Source organism: Somniosus microcephalus, chromosome 18, assembly GCF_052327205.1.
Source record: "Somniosus microcephalus isolate GS21.2 chromosome 18, FLI_Smic_1.0, whole genome shotgun sequence".
In the NCBI taxonomy this organism is placed as follows: domain Eukaryota; kingdom Metazoa; phylum Chordata; class Chondrichthyes; order Squaliformes; family Somniosidae; genus Somniosus; species Somniosus microcephalus.
In genome coordinates, this window is record NC_141004.1 from 57,814,308 (window position 1) to 57,827,836 (window position 13,529).

The following is a 13,529-nucleotide window of genomic DNA, read 5'->3' on the forward strand; positions in this document are numbered from 1 at the left end:
CGGTCTGAGCAGTGCTTTAAAATCAAGTAAATTAACTGTTCACTGAGGGTTCAAAATACTTCTCAGCTTTAAAATGAACAAGTCCCAGCATTGATCTTTTCCCTACATCACTGCACTTCATTAGTTGTGAAACACTTTGGGACACAAGACTTTATAATTGCAAGTTCTTTCTTTCCTTCAATAATGAAACAGCCCAATTTGATGAATAAACCCCAATTATTGCATAGTCCCTTGGTGCTTCCTGTAATGAATTTTAGTCCCAATACAAGTGTACTAGAGGGCCAATTTTAACTACCGCAGAGAATGGGCAGGCGGACTTAGGTCCTACAAGGCTGCTCCTCGACATAATTGGTACGGATTCTAAGGCCGCTCCATTGCTAAATATGGAGCCACACTTTGGACCAGCCAAAGAACTGATCCAGCACTGCTGCACCCTGGGAAACCAGACGATTGGCTGAAAAATCTCAATCTCAGAAAGCGAGGGTGGGTTGGGTGTTACCCGAGGCCTCAATTACATTCCACTGGCGAGCCACGGGTGGCAAATGGGTTCTTCGTTCTGGGGAGGTAGGAAAGTGAGCGTGTTCCACTTTGAACTGGTCAACAGCCAGAGCCTTGTGAGATGCTGAGGGGGGGGGGGGGGGTGGAAATGGAAGGTTGAGGCAATTCCGCAAAGGGGGGTGGACAGTGGCCCAGTATTTTTGTGTGCACTCCTGCTCCACCAGCCCCCACCCAGAGAGAGAGATTTCTTCTGCCATTTTCCCTTTAAGTACCACTGGTTAGGGTGCTCACCGCATGCTCTGCTCATTTGTACCTCAAAATTGCAATCGGGGTCCTACTTACCTCACAGGGTCCCAATTTAAATATTATAAAAGATACTCCTACCTAGGCAGTCCTTGTGAAGGCCCCAGGCAAAACAGTGATGGCTGGGATTGGAGCAGAAACGCTGGAGTATGTCCAGCACTGTGATTCCAAGGTCACTACCGCCCCATTCTCACCGAGCAGACCAAATTAAATTCTACCCTCATGGAACCAAATGTCCCAACGTCTCAGTAATTGTCTCATGTGGTCAATTCTTGAATACATTTCCATTGCATTAACAATCTAATAATGGTGGGTTTTTCCTTAAAAAAAACCCAACCATAATCTATGTTCTCAGGGACTGGGATGAACAGATAATTTGCAGCAGGGGATCCTAGTGGTTATGGTACTGGACTAACAACCCAGAGTTTAAATCCCACCATGGAGAGCTGTTAATTTGAATTCACTAAATTTGGTAATACCAGAAAAGTCAACATGAAGGCTTTTGGACTGTTGTAACAACCCAACTGGGTCACCAATGTCTTTCAGGGAAGGGACTTGCCACTTCTACTACCCGGCCCGGCTTATGTGCGACTCCAGTCCCACACTCTTGTGGTTGACTCTTCCTGCAGTGTCCTAGCAAGCCACTCAGTTGTTAGCAATCGCTACAATGTTCAATAGGAAGAAAATTGAACACACCTATCGGCACCATCAGGCATGATGGAATACTCTCCACTTGCCTGGAAGGCATTCAGTCAGGTGGGAGTGGCCATGGGCATCCTCAACATTGACTCCAGACCATAGCTTCAGGTTAAACAAGGTCAAGGAAACCTCCAGCTGATCACTACCTACCAGGCACAGAACATTCTCTGGGTAGGGTACTTCAATGTGCACCAACAAGAGTGGTGGGGTAGTACCACCATTGGCCTAACCCTGAAGGACATAGCTGCCAGACTAGACCTATGTCAGGTGGTGAGGAAACCAACACAAGAAAGTAACCTACTTGACCTCATCCACACCAACCTACCTGTCGTAGACACATCTGTTCCGAAAGAACTGTAGAAATGACCACCGCACAGTCCCTGTGAAGACAAAGTCTCGTCTCCACTATGAGGGAATATCTTAGAATGAGCTATGAACCTAGTGAAGCTACCTGCATGTTTAGCATCACAGGCAGCAGGCTATGGACTGATCTCAGTGGTCCCACAATCAATGGATCAGAGCAAAGTTCTGTAGCCCTACCACATCCATTAGAGAATAGTGGTGGACAACCATGAAGATTATCCATGAACAACCGCATCCTGAATCATGGTGGAGCCCAGCATGTGAGTGCAAGAGACAAGGCTGAAGTGCTTGCAAGAGTCTTCAGCCAAAAGTGCAAGTAGATGATCTTACTCGGCCCTGGGCCATAGTGCAAGTTAGGACACGGGCAGCAGAGTTTTGGATGAGCTCAAGTTTACGGAGGGTAGCATGTGGGAGGCCGGCCACGAGAGCGTTGGAATAGTCAAATCTAGATGTAACAAAGGCATGGATGAGGGTTTCAGCAGCAGATGAGCCGAGGCCGGGGCGGAGTTGGGTGATGTTATGGAGGTGGAAATAGGTGGTCTTAAATGATGGCGCGGATATGTGGTCGGAAGCTCATTTCAGGGTCAAATATGATGAATAGTCTGGTTCAGCCTCAGTTGCCAGGGAGAGGGATGATGTTGGTGGCTAGGGAACGGAATTTTGTGGCGGAGACCGAAAACAATAGCTTCGGTCTTCCCAATATTTAGGAGGAGGATATTTCTGCTCATCCACGGACAAGCAGTCGGACCCAGCCAATTACGGCCCTTTCAGCCTCCTCCCAATCAATCATCAGTAATGTGATGGAAGGATAGCACCATCATGCAACACCTACTCAACAATAACCTGTACACCAATGCTTAGTTTGGGTTCTGCCAGAATCACTTGGCTCCAGACCTTATCACAGCCCTGAGGAGAGGCGAGAGTAGCTGCCCTCGACATCAAGACAGGATTCAACCAAGTATGTCACCAAGGAGCTTTAGCAACACTGAAGTAAATGAAGGTCAAAGGGAAAACCCTCCAATGGCTTGAGTCATACCTGACATAAAAGAAGATGGTTGTAGTTGTTGGAGGCCAGTCAGCAGAAACCAGGACATTGCTGCAAGAGTTCCTCAGGGAAGTGTCCTTGGCCTGAATGACCATCCCTCCATCATAAGGAGGCTGCTGTACACATGATCTACTGAATGCACTGCAGCAACTCACCAAGGTTATTTGAACAGCACCTTCTGCCCCTGCGACCTCTACCATCAGGCAGAATAAGAGCAGCAGTATTGTGGGAACACTGTCCCCTCCAAGTTTGCCTTGAAGTCGCACACTTGGGCATATATCGCCGTTCATTATTTTACGGATTTGGCATGTAATGCCTCATTTTATGTTTCCAAACTACTGGTCACAGGCAACTAGGAGTAGACACTTCAGGTAGTATGCTCTTGCTGGTGCCACCCACACTGTTCTACCTATTTCATGATATTGCTGCTTTGGCACAAGTCATGCAGCCCAGGTCTGACCCGATAAGAGGATAAAAAACACCAGCAAATATGCAGACATAGAAGATAGGAGCAGGAGTAGGCCATTCGGCCCCTCGAGCCTGTTCCGCCATTCAATGAGAACATGGCTGATCATCCAAATTCAGTACCCTGTCCCTGCTTTCTCCCCATATCCCTTGATCTCTTTAGCCTTAAGGAATATATCCAACTCCTTCTTGAATATATTTAATGAATTGACATCTCCTTTTAGAACATATACAGTCTTGAAACACAATTGTTAGGTCCGAGTGGATTCTTAAGGGTTTGTATCTATCCAGTGTGGAGATCACAGGCTGGCAGAATTTTAAAAAGAGCCTTTGTAGCCTTCCCTATTAAAAAACGGTGCTTTCTACCACGATTATTCATTAAAAAGAATCCCACCCTTCAGAGTGCACCTACCTGCCCCGGTCCACAGCCTGGGTCACCTGCTCTCCTCCTGGCGAGACGTTAGTCAGAGTAACACCTTCATTAACCTTTTTTACTTTCTCCCTTTTAGCAATAGTGTGAGTTATGTCCGCAGAATATTCCTGTAAAAGATTCGCTCCTTTTAGGCACAGCAAGTCAAAAACCATTCAACTACAGGGATGCCACCATATGCATAGTTACAACAATCACAGTTTTCATTTCACATAAAATCGCGAGAAATCGTTAGTGACGGTCGTGTTTCAGGACTTTCTGACCATTTTTCCACAGAAAGGATTTTGGAAAAAAAAGTTACTTTGAATGTTTTCTTTTAATGTATTTATGCAAGTTTTTTTTTTTTAAAAACAGGAGGTCTGAGATAATAGGTAGTTAAGATTCAAACAAGCTAATTTTGAAATTTCTTCAGACTGTAAATAATAAGCAATTTGTTAGCTTATTTCAGTAATGGATATTCACCTCACACCCACTATATTGGAAAGGCTTTGATCTCTTTTCATGGCTGCGAACGGCAAGATAGACAAAACAGAAACAGGGAGGCAGACTTTTGAAACAGGATGCACTAAAGCGGCGAGACCCAGAAAAAGGAAATTTGTTTGTTTAAATCAAGCAAGACAACTCATTGATGTGAAGAAGTATAGCGTATTCCATATGTTCATATTATTACACAAAGACTTGCTGTACTGATTGAACCAAATGAATCTGATCATAACTGTTCCTCTATGTTCACTCACTATGAAATAAAGCAGTTTAATAATTTCTGTCAAGTGTTTGCTTGGTCTGTCTTCAAGGGGATCGAAGAAGCATACATGTGAAAGATATGAATATCTGATGCAGATCACAAAGGGATGCTATAGTTATGTCCCTGGGTTATGCTATTGTACAAGTAGCTGTAGAGCAGTGTGAAACAACTCCCATAAAAGTAAAATGCCCCAGACTGCTTATGAATGACCGATGTCACTGAAACAGAGAAGGTATCGACAGAAGACCTGAGTTTGCAATAGCAACATTTGTAGGATATTCTCCCTCACATTGCTTCTCCTTTCCTGAAGGCACAGACGTCTCCTGCAATACAGTTCCTCCAGCACTGGTCACGCTCTGCTACTTCGCCCAACGACTAAATCAGTGCTGACAGGCTATTCGAGCATGAGATTATCAGAGCTGACCCGACTCCAACCAATGTCGACACATGCATTTCCCAGCAGCGTGCTACTGCATAGTAATCAGGAGCAGGAACCTCGGCTGTCTTCTCCATTTCCTAAATCAGAGACGCTAAGGACAAATGTAGAGCCCCTGTCACCTTAGCAGCTAACCAGTTGCAAATAAAGGATTGAACTTGGGACCTGGTGGTCTGTATGGGCTTAGATGCAGATTGGACAGACTCTTTACTGAATCATAAAGGAGCAAAGGTAGTGTTCTAGCCATTACTTTGAGGAATCAAAGGCATGCTTATACTCCAACGTTAATTTCACTGCAAAGCTGTTTCCTCTTCAAAACAGTGTTGAAAGGAAGTACTGGAGTTGGGATTCAACAAGCGTCTGGAGAGAAGCGGCGAGACCCGCCCTCTCCTCCCGACGAGAAGGAGGCAGTCTCACAGAACTTTGGTTAACTCCCTAATCCAGGGCCATACCTGGTTTAAAAAATGTTTGGGATCCCTTAGTCTTTCTATTGAAACCACCTGTGATTTATTTAAAATGCTATTGGTTCAATATGAACATACCATAAGATTTGTTAAAGCCTGGTTATTAACAGATCATCTGAAATTGGTAGATCTATTTCTACACATGGCCAAGTATTAATAAAATGGCTGTAACATATATTAAGGCATGAAACATCCATGAGAAAATGGTCCAATAGTAAATTAATGAGAACTAAATGATACAAATCTCAGAAACTTCGAAACCCATTCCATCCAAAACTTTTCACGGGAGTTTTGCCAGTTCAGTGTTACTATCTGCAAGAAATGGGACACAGTAGCTGTGTGTTGGGGGGAGGGGTAAATAGAATGAACAGCCAAGATTCCTGCTTCTGATCTCTGGAAGTGTCAAAGAGAAGGGGATCAGGCTTGGCTATGATCTCCCTCTCCCCTCCCCCAACCACCCCTGAATCCCTGCCCCCGTTTCAATGGCTTGCCAACACTCATTGCCAAGGCTCACATGAAGACTGGGCAAGTTGGCAAGGTACTGAAAGATACTTGGTATCCATGGGGCCATATGCAGCAAGAAGTCGGTTCCTTCAGGCAGGAACAAATATCTAATGGAAAAGTTCTGAAACAAGAAAACAACAATGAAATATTGTGGGGAGATTTGGTTCGGAGGTTGGATACTAGGATAGTCCCACCATGGGAAATCCCTCCCTTGATCCTGGCCCCTTTGATGTAATTGGCTATGTTTGGGCTGGTCATAAATTCTGCTCATCACAGGCCCCATCGGAAATTGGCTGCTTGAGCTGGACTTGACTGCCAACCCAGCTGAGGTGAGTAGGTATAAAATTGCTGGTGGTGATCTTCTTTAAACAAGAGGAATCAGCTCAGAACATATCTAGATTTTAGCAAAAAATCTAGTAGGATCTCCTAGAGAAAGTCTAGAGTATAGAACATGGTTGTAATGTTTAGTTGCCAATCTGTCCTTTTAAGGCCACAACTGTAGGGAATTCAGCTAATTGTAGCTTCTTGCAAATTGCGGAGGTCAGTAAATTGCTGACTCCAGTACAGATGAATTCAGGATAAAATGCCTGACTCTCTCCTTTTTTCAAAAAAGATTGGTATTGTAAGAAAGGGGGAAATCTTCATTTCAGAGTCTCCATACTAACTAACCTGAACTAAATCAATTGATTCTATTGTTAATTGTAGTTTAAAGATTTCATTATGTTATTGCTGCACTGATAATCTACTTGTAAACCCTGTTGTAATATGCCCTAGGTAGACTCGGTTAGATTTTAAAATGGAAGAGACCGAAGCGTTGGGCCTTGGTTGGCCAAATTAAAATTACAGTCAGCAGCCTTCCTGGAGCACAAACAGCAGTCAGCTAGCCTGGGAAGCAAGGTCATGTGTGGCTGCCACTGTGTGGAATGTTATGATATCTGCAGGGAATTAAAAACATAGGCAAACGGCAAGGGCACCATATCACTACACATGGAGACATGTTCCGTTTGTGTTGCCATAACTACCCCAGATAGGAGTCTTGATGGTCAAAAACAGAGGGTGTCATGAGATGAGGGCCTGACAGGGGCAGGTAGGATCATTAGGACTGGTGGTGGGGGGGGGCAGGTTTCAGGTGTAAGTCAATGATTGGGTTAACTGGTCCCCATAGGCTTTGCTGGGAAGTAATAGTATAAGAAGGGGTCTCTCAAACACTTAGGTTGTAGAGGCATTTGGCAAGAAGCTTGGGAACATCCACCAGACGAGCTCAGGAGGGTTTTGGGTTGGCGGAGGACCCACACGGGTCACACCGGGCGGACGAGCAAGCCTAGAGGCCAGGTCTGACGGGGGTTGACCCATGGAGATCGCGTCTTCTACCCAGGGCCCAACGGGTAATATAATCCTTGATTGCGCCTTGTTTAACTACAGCTCAGATGCTGTAATGTATCAAGTCTCATGTTCACTGAATAAAATATAATTACTGTCACCAATATGGATCAAGTCAAATCTTTCGGAACTTAGGAGTGAAAGGGTTAATTGGCACAGACCCCAAAACTCAACAGCATTCATCTGTCACAAAGTGTGATGTCTAAAGTGTGACACATGCTAGGTGCAAGTCTTTTATGCACAGAAATAGCTTACTGGTAATGAATTGTGACATATGTGATACACATGTAGTACACACACATCATGAATAATTCATTACCAGCAAGCTACATCGGTATATAAATGTCGAGTAAGTGCCCTTCACAATATGATGTATTTAAAATTGGTTTTCAAAATATAAATGTTTTGAATATAGATCACATTAATACAGATATTTGGGTCCTGCATACAGCAAGTGCATCCTAGACTTTCATTTAAAATTGGTTCATCATTAAGAGTTGGGAGGCAATGCTCCTCCAGGTAGAACTCTGGTTAGATATTTGCACATGACTAGGTTTTGCTGGGCTGTGTATAAACAGGTCAAATAGTAATACATTTAAACATTAATCCTGAGGGGGCAGCTTAGGAACTACAAAATAAAAGTTAAATAAAATATATAAGTGGATTGATCAATCGCAGATGAAATTTAGTTTGGATAGGTACAAAGTACTGCCATAGAAGAAAAATGGATGATATAAGTACACTCCGAATGGTGTTGAAATAACTAAGAACGATACTGAAAGAGATCCACAGGTTTTACTGGAATCAACACACTGAATGTCCAATCACTGCAAACAGAATGCGGAACTAAAGTACATAGCCAAAACACAGTCCAAGTTCATGAAAGCTATGTTTAAGCTCTAGTCAGTGCTCAGATCAGACATCAACTGGGCTACTGTTGGAAAGCATTCAAGCCCTGGAGACAGCTTAGAGAGATTGATCCCCAGCATCAGAGGTCAGTTATAAAGGAAAGATGGGATAAACCTTGGCGTTTCAGTTTTGAAAGGATGCAATGAAGAGTGCCATGTCCAGTCATCAAATATTATGAAAAAGGTAGATCCAGAACACTACTTCAAACTAAAGTGTGACAGTAGGACAAGGGAATACGAGACAAGGGCATACAGGTTCAAATCAGTAAAAGGTAAGTTTAAAACTGATGTCATGAAGTTCTTCACACAAAGGATGATCAGCACATGGAATGGTAGTGTAATGGAGGTGAAAACCCTGGCATCATTTAAGAAACTGTGATTGAGGAGTGTTTGTAGGTTCCTTTTGGATGCCAAATGCCCTTTCTCTGTGTATTAACCTTGTGAAATCAAAGAAAAGAAAGAATTTGTATTTATGTTAACACCTTTCATGTGCTCAGGATATCCCAAAGCACTTTACAGCCAATTAATTATTTCTCTGAAATGTGGTCATTATTGTTTCGCATATAGCAAAGTCTCGCAAAAAGCAATGAGATAAATGACAAGTTAATCTATTTTGCTGGTGTTTGTTGAGGGATGTATGCTGGCCAAAGTCCCCTGCCTTTGAGTAGTGCCATAGGATTTTTCATCCACCGGAGCAGGCAGATTTAACATTTCATCCCAAAGATGGAGCCTCCGACAATGCAGTGTTCTTTCAGTACTGCACTGAAAAGCACATAATCTAGGCTGACCCAAGTCCTTGAGATGGGCCTGATTGCACAATCTTCTGACTTAGAGATGAGTGCTACCACTGAGCCAAGCTGACACTACCAAATAGTTTCACATTAGAAAATACTGTCACTGATTAACATAACTGACAGTACAATTTTCTATAACTTTGAATATTTGTACTTTGCCAAAAATCTTTTTCTAGTTTACTTTCTACTGTCACATTGTATTAAGCCACAGGTTTGCACACATAATGGGGCAGTAATTCGGGTCGGAGGCTTGCCGCGCGTGTAAGCCCCCGATATACACTTACCCGACGCGCCTGCCGTTCACCTCCAGGAACGCCTGGAATTCCATTTTGAAACAGAAGAATCCCGGGCAGCGTCTGACGTCACGCCGCCCAGGAGTGCAGCCAGCGCGAAGCCTGTAGCGCGCTGTGCAACTGAGACACGCCCCTTGAGGTCTCAGTTTAACAGGACACGCCCCCAATGTTTCTGACAAGCTGCTAAGCATTTTTACATGCAAAGCAGCAGTTTAAATAGGTTTTTGGAAGATTTTGGTAACTTTTATAAACTTTTAAAAACGTTTACATTATTTTGAAGAATCTGAAGTAGTTTTAAACAGAATTAAAGCAATTTAAAGACTTTTAAAAGCCCTAAAAGAATTTTTTAAATTCCATTTATTTATTTAGCAATGTCGTCGTCATACGTGTCTTCACACTGTTCCCTTTGGGGAACTGTATGAAGTGGTGGAAGGATTTATGGCCGTGATTAACGCTCATTCCGTGACCGTAACCATCTTTGAACCAGCCATTAGGGTGGTTAGTCCTATGGCGGGAGGGTTTTACGGGCTCCCACAAGCTATACAAGGAGGGGGGGCCACCCACACCCACGGACGCAAATATCCCACTGGATGTCAACCCAGAATTTAGAGCCGGAACTCCGACTCCACTTGCCGGGACTGTCTGGAGCGGGGTTCGAAACCCTACCCTGTCTGGCCCAGCGGCGGGGATCCTACCGCTATGCCAAAGGCCCAATCCGATTAGCAACATGAAATGGCTGGAATGAGCACAATTCACGGCATTAAAAGAACTCACAATTGAACTGATGATGACCTCAGCAATCTCCTCAAGGAGGTGGAGGCGCAGCGCCTGCTCATCATTGGTAATGAGAAGTCAAAGGTGCCGCAAAAAGGACAGATGATAGCTTGGTCTTTCAAGTGGCAGCATAGGGCTCCAGTCACGGGGAGGGAAAAGGCGCAGGAAACGTATGGGTGTCACCTTTTGTGCGGAGTGGGCCTTTTGCGTAGCAGTAATCATCCCCGCCGCTGGGCCAGAAGGAGTAGGGTTTCGAACCCCACTCCAGACAGTCCCGGCAAGTGGAGTCGGAGCTCCAACTATAAATTCTGGGTGGACATCCAGTGGGATACTTGCGTCCGTGGGTGTGGGTGGCCCCCCCCTCAGATGGGTTGTGGGAGCCCGTAAAACCCTCACGCCATAGGACTAACCACCCTAATGGCTGGTATGAAGATGGTTATGGTCACGGAAGGAGTGTTAACGTGGCCAGAAATCCTTCCACCACTTCATACAGTTCCCGAAAGGGAACAGTGTGAGGATACGTACGACGATGACCTCTTGTGCAATGCACCTCCTTGGACCCTCAGTCGCAGATGCGAGGGGGCAAATCGTGCAATTGTTAAATTTTTCATTTTATTGACATGTAAAATGTTGGCCCAGTAATTCCCTTCCAAACGCGCGAGTACGGTCGGGGTACTTACGCGTCTGTCCGGAGGAAATGCCGGTTTTCAGCATGCACAGCGCATGCGGGGAAAACCGGCATTTCCTGTCCTCTGAACGAAGGGGTTCAGAGGCAGAACGCGTGCGACTGTACAGGCAGCGCGTGCGCAGTAAAATTTGCCGCTTTCATTCATGCTTTCAGTGAGGTCAAGTCCTTACAACTTACACATGAAAAAAGCATGAGTACAGTTGCTCCAGAGGCTGCGGTTGTTTGGGAAAGGGAGGAAATTTATTTTAAGAAATGCTGAGGTAAGTTTTAAAGTTTATTTTTGTTTTTTAAAACGGGTTTTCAGTACTGTAGGTAGAAGGATCAATTGTGGCTATGTGAATTGAATTTGCTGTGTTTATTAAATGTGAAAATGACTCCAACATTTTTAAGAAACTTTTCATCAGTAATATATTCTTTTAAGTAATTATGTATGTATGTCTGTATATATTCCTTTGCGTGTATGTATATATTCCTTTACTTATGTGTATGAATGTATGTATTTAATTATGACTTTCAGAGAAAGTAACTTATTGGAAAATCATAATTAAAAACACACATTCATACATATAAGTAAAGGAATATAAAACATACATACATATACGTAAAGGAATATATGCGGACATACATACATAATTACTTATTACTGATGAAAAGTTTCTTTCTTAAAAGTGTTGGAAATGTTACATTACTCATTTTAGAACACTCATTCTCACATTCAATTCACACAGCCACAATTGCTCCTTCTACCTACCGTACTGAAAACCCGTTTAAAAAAAAAAAATTTAAACTTTAAAACTAACCTCAGCATTTCTTAAAATAATTTTCTTCCTTTTTCCAAACAAAAATATTGCCTTTCAGAAGCTCCACGATAAAATATATCTTCCTCCGCAGCCTTGGAGCAACTTTACACATGCTTTTTTCAAGTGTAACTTGTAAGGACTTACCCTCACTGAATCCATGAATGAAATCGACGAAGTTCACTGCGCACGCGCTGCCTGTGCAGTCGCACGCGCTGTGCCTCTGAACCCCTTCGTTCAGAGGACTGGAAATGCCGGCGTTCCCCGCATGCACGGTGTTTCCTGAACGCCGGCATTTCATCCGGCCAGATGCGCGAGTACCCAGACCGTACTCGCGCATTTGGACCCGAATTACTGGGCCAATATACCCCAGAGCAGGGTTCAGCAGTGAGGCACAGATACGTGTAAGACAGCTCTTCAAGGTCACCATAATATTTAGTCAAAAAAGTAATGCTTTAAGTATATACTGTATGAGCTATTATGGAGGATGAAAAAATATTACCTCAAACTGGGGCCAATTCATTGGCATTCCAGGCCCATGTGTACTGTTGAACCACTTTAGGTCCTCCTGTGTGTCCGCGATCCGGATTACCTGCTCCAGCTCTCGGTAGATGTTGGCGTAGCTACAAGAGAACAGATGGATAAATGGTAAATAATAACGCAACGTATTTACTACTAGGTGAGCAAACCCACTTCCCAGTTGCAGTGTTGCACACTCCCCCACATTCATAACACTGTTGGAGTCACTTGGCTTAATTATGAATGTTTTCCCAGTCTGGTCAAAGGTTGATAGTCAACACAGTGGAATGTTGGAAGTGGAGTGGGGGGGGGGGGGGGGGGGAGAGGAGGGGAGTGGAGGGAAGGGAGAGAAGAGAGAAAATGGGAAGAACTACAGGGCATCATCCTCCAACAGAAATACTAAAAATGGGGCTATATCTGGTTTGCAAGAGTCAACAGTCACTCAAGAAAACCGTTGCATTTCCCATGGACTCCAATTTCACTGGAAGTTGAGAAATCTAGGTGAAGGGCGTAGAACACAAAGGGTGGGAGAGAAGATGATGTAAATCAAGTCATGGTTAGGGGATGCCTAGCTGATGATAACAACCTCTTTAAATCTGTAAATGTTCCAAGGCACCTCAGCTAGAATAAAAAAAACTAGGAGGTCAAAGAAGTAGGTTTTCAATAGGCTTTTGAAGGTGGAGGCGGTCGCAAAAAGGAGTGGTTTAAGGAGATTGTCAAAAAGAGTGTAGGACCAAGATGGCTGAATTACTGAAGGTGAACCAGAGGAAGGGGAGATACAAAGGAGACTAGTGTCAGAAAATTGGAGGGTGTTCATGCGAATCCAGGGCTGGAAGACTTTGCAGAAAAGCCTGCAGTTTGTATAAGGAAGGAAGACTTGAGATCCTAAGACAGAACGAGTTAGTTTATGAGACTGCAACATAGTGCCAATGCAGGATCATTAAGATTGTCGACTAGGCAAAATACATCTTTCCAAACAACGCTAGCTAACATCTCACAGACAGTGTTTTCATGTGTTTTTCTAGATTGGTTTTAATGTTAATTGGTTTACCTGGGATGCTGTAGAACCTGGCTCATCTGTATTCTGTAGACAGCTCTGTTCCCTGGTTAGTATGCAAGGAGCATTTTTTGATTTCAGTAGTTCTGTTGTTTGCGCACTAATGGCTGTCATTTGTCATCTGTAATGTAAGAATTTGCACCAATTCCACACAAACATCACCGATGCCCTGGTTTCATTTAAAGGCTGGTCACCTTGTACTGCTCACAGTCAGTGACTCCCTCATTATCTGCAAAACTTTGAGCTGCTGCAGCAAAGGTGCTGTTATGTGTGTGTTACACATGATGCAGCACACATATCTTTATGTGGCACTGGTGTGTGTTTGAGAGGGAAACAGAGTGCCTAGTTGAGCATGTCCCTTCACCCA

The 13,529-nt window shown here is 43.9% G+C and overlaps 1 protein-coding gene across 9 annotated transcripts in view; it reads right to left on the reverse strand.

The window, feature by feature from the left end:
- The window catches only part of pacsin1b (protein kinase C and casein kinase substrate in neurons 1b), a 251,730-nt gene that overhangs the window by 12,113 nt on the left and 226,088 nt on the right, over positions 1 to 13,529 (reverse strand). For all 9 annotated transcript variants that reach the window (XM_086011521.1, XM_086011523.1, XM_086011520.1 and 6 more), the window contains exons 7-8: positions 12,089 to 12,209; positions 3,786 to 3,913 (exon numbers count right to left, since the gene is read on the reverse strand). In XM_086011521.1, coding sequence (XP_085867647.1) covers positions 3,786 to 3,913; positions 12,089 to 12,209 — 249 coding nt within the window. The remainder of the gene's footprint in view (positions 1 to 3,785; positions 3,914 to 12,088; positions 12,210 to 13,529) is intronic.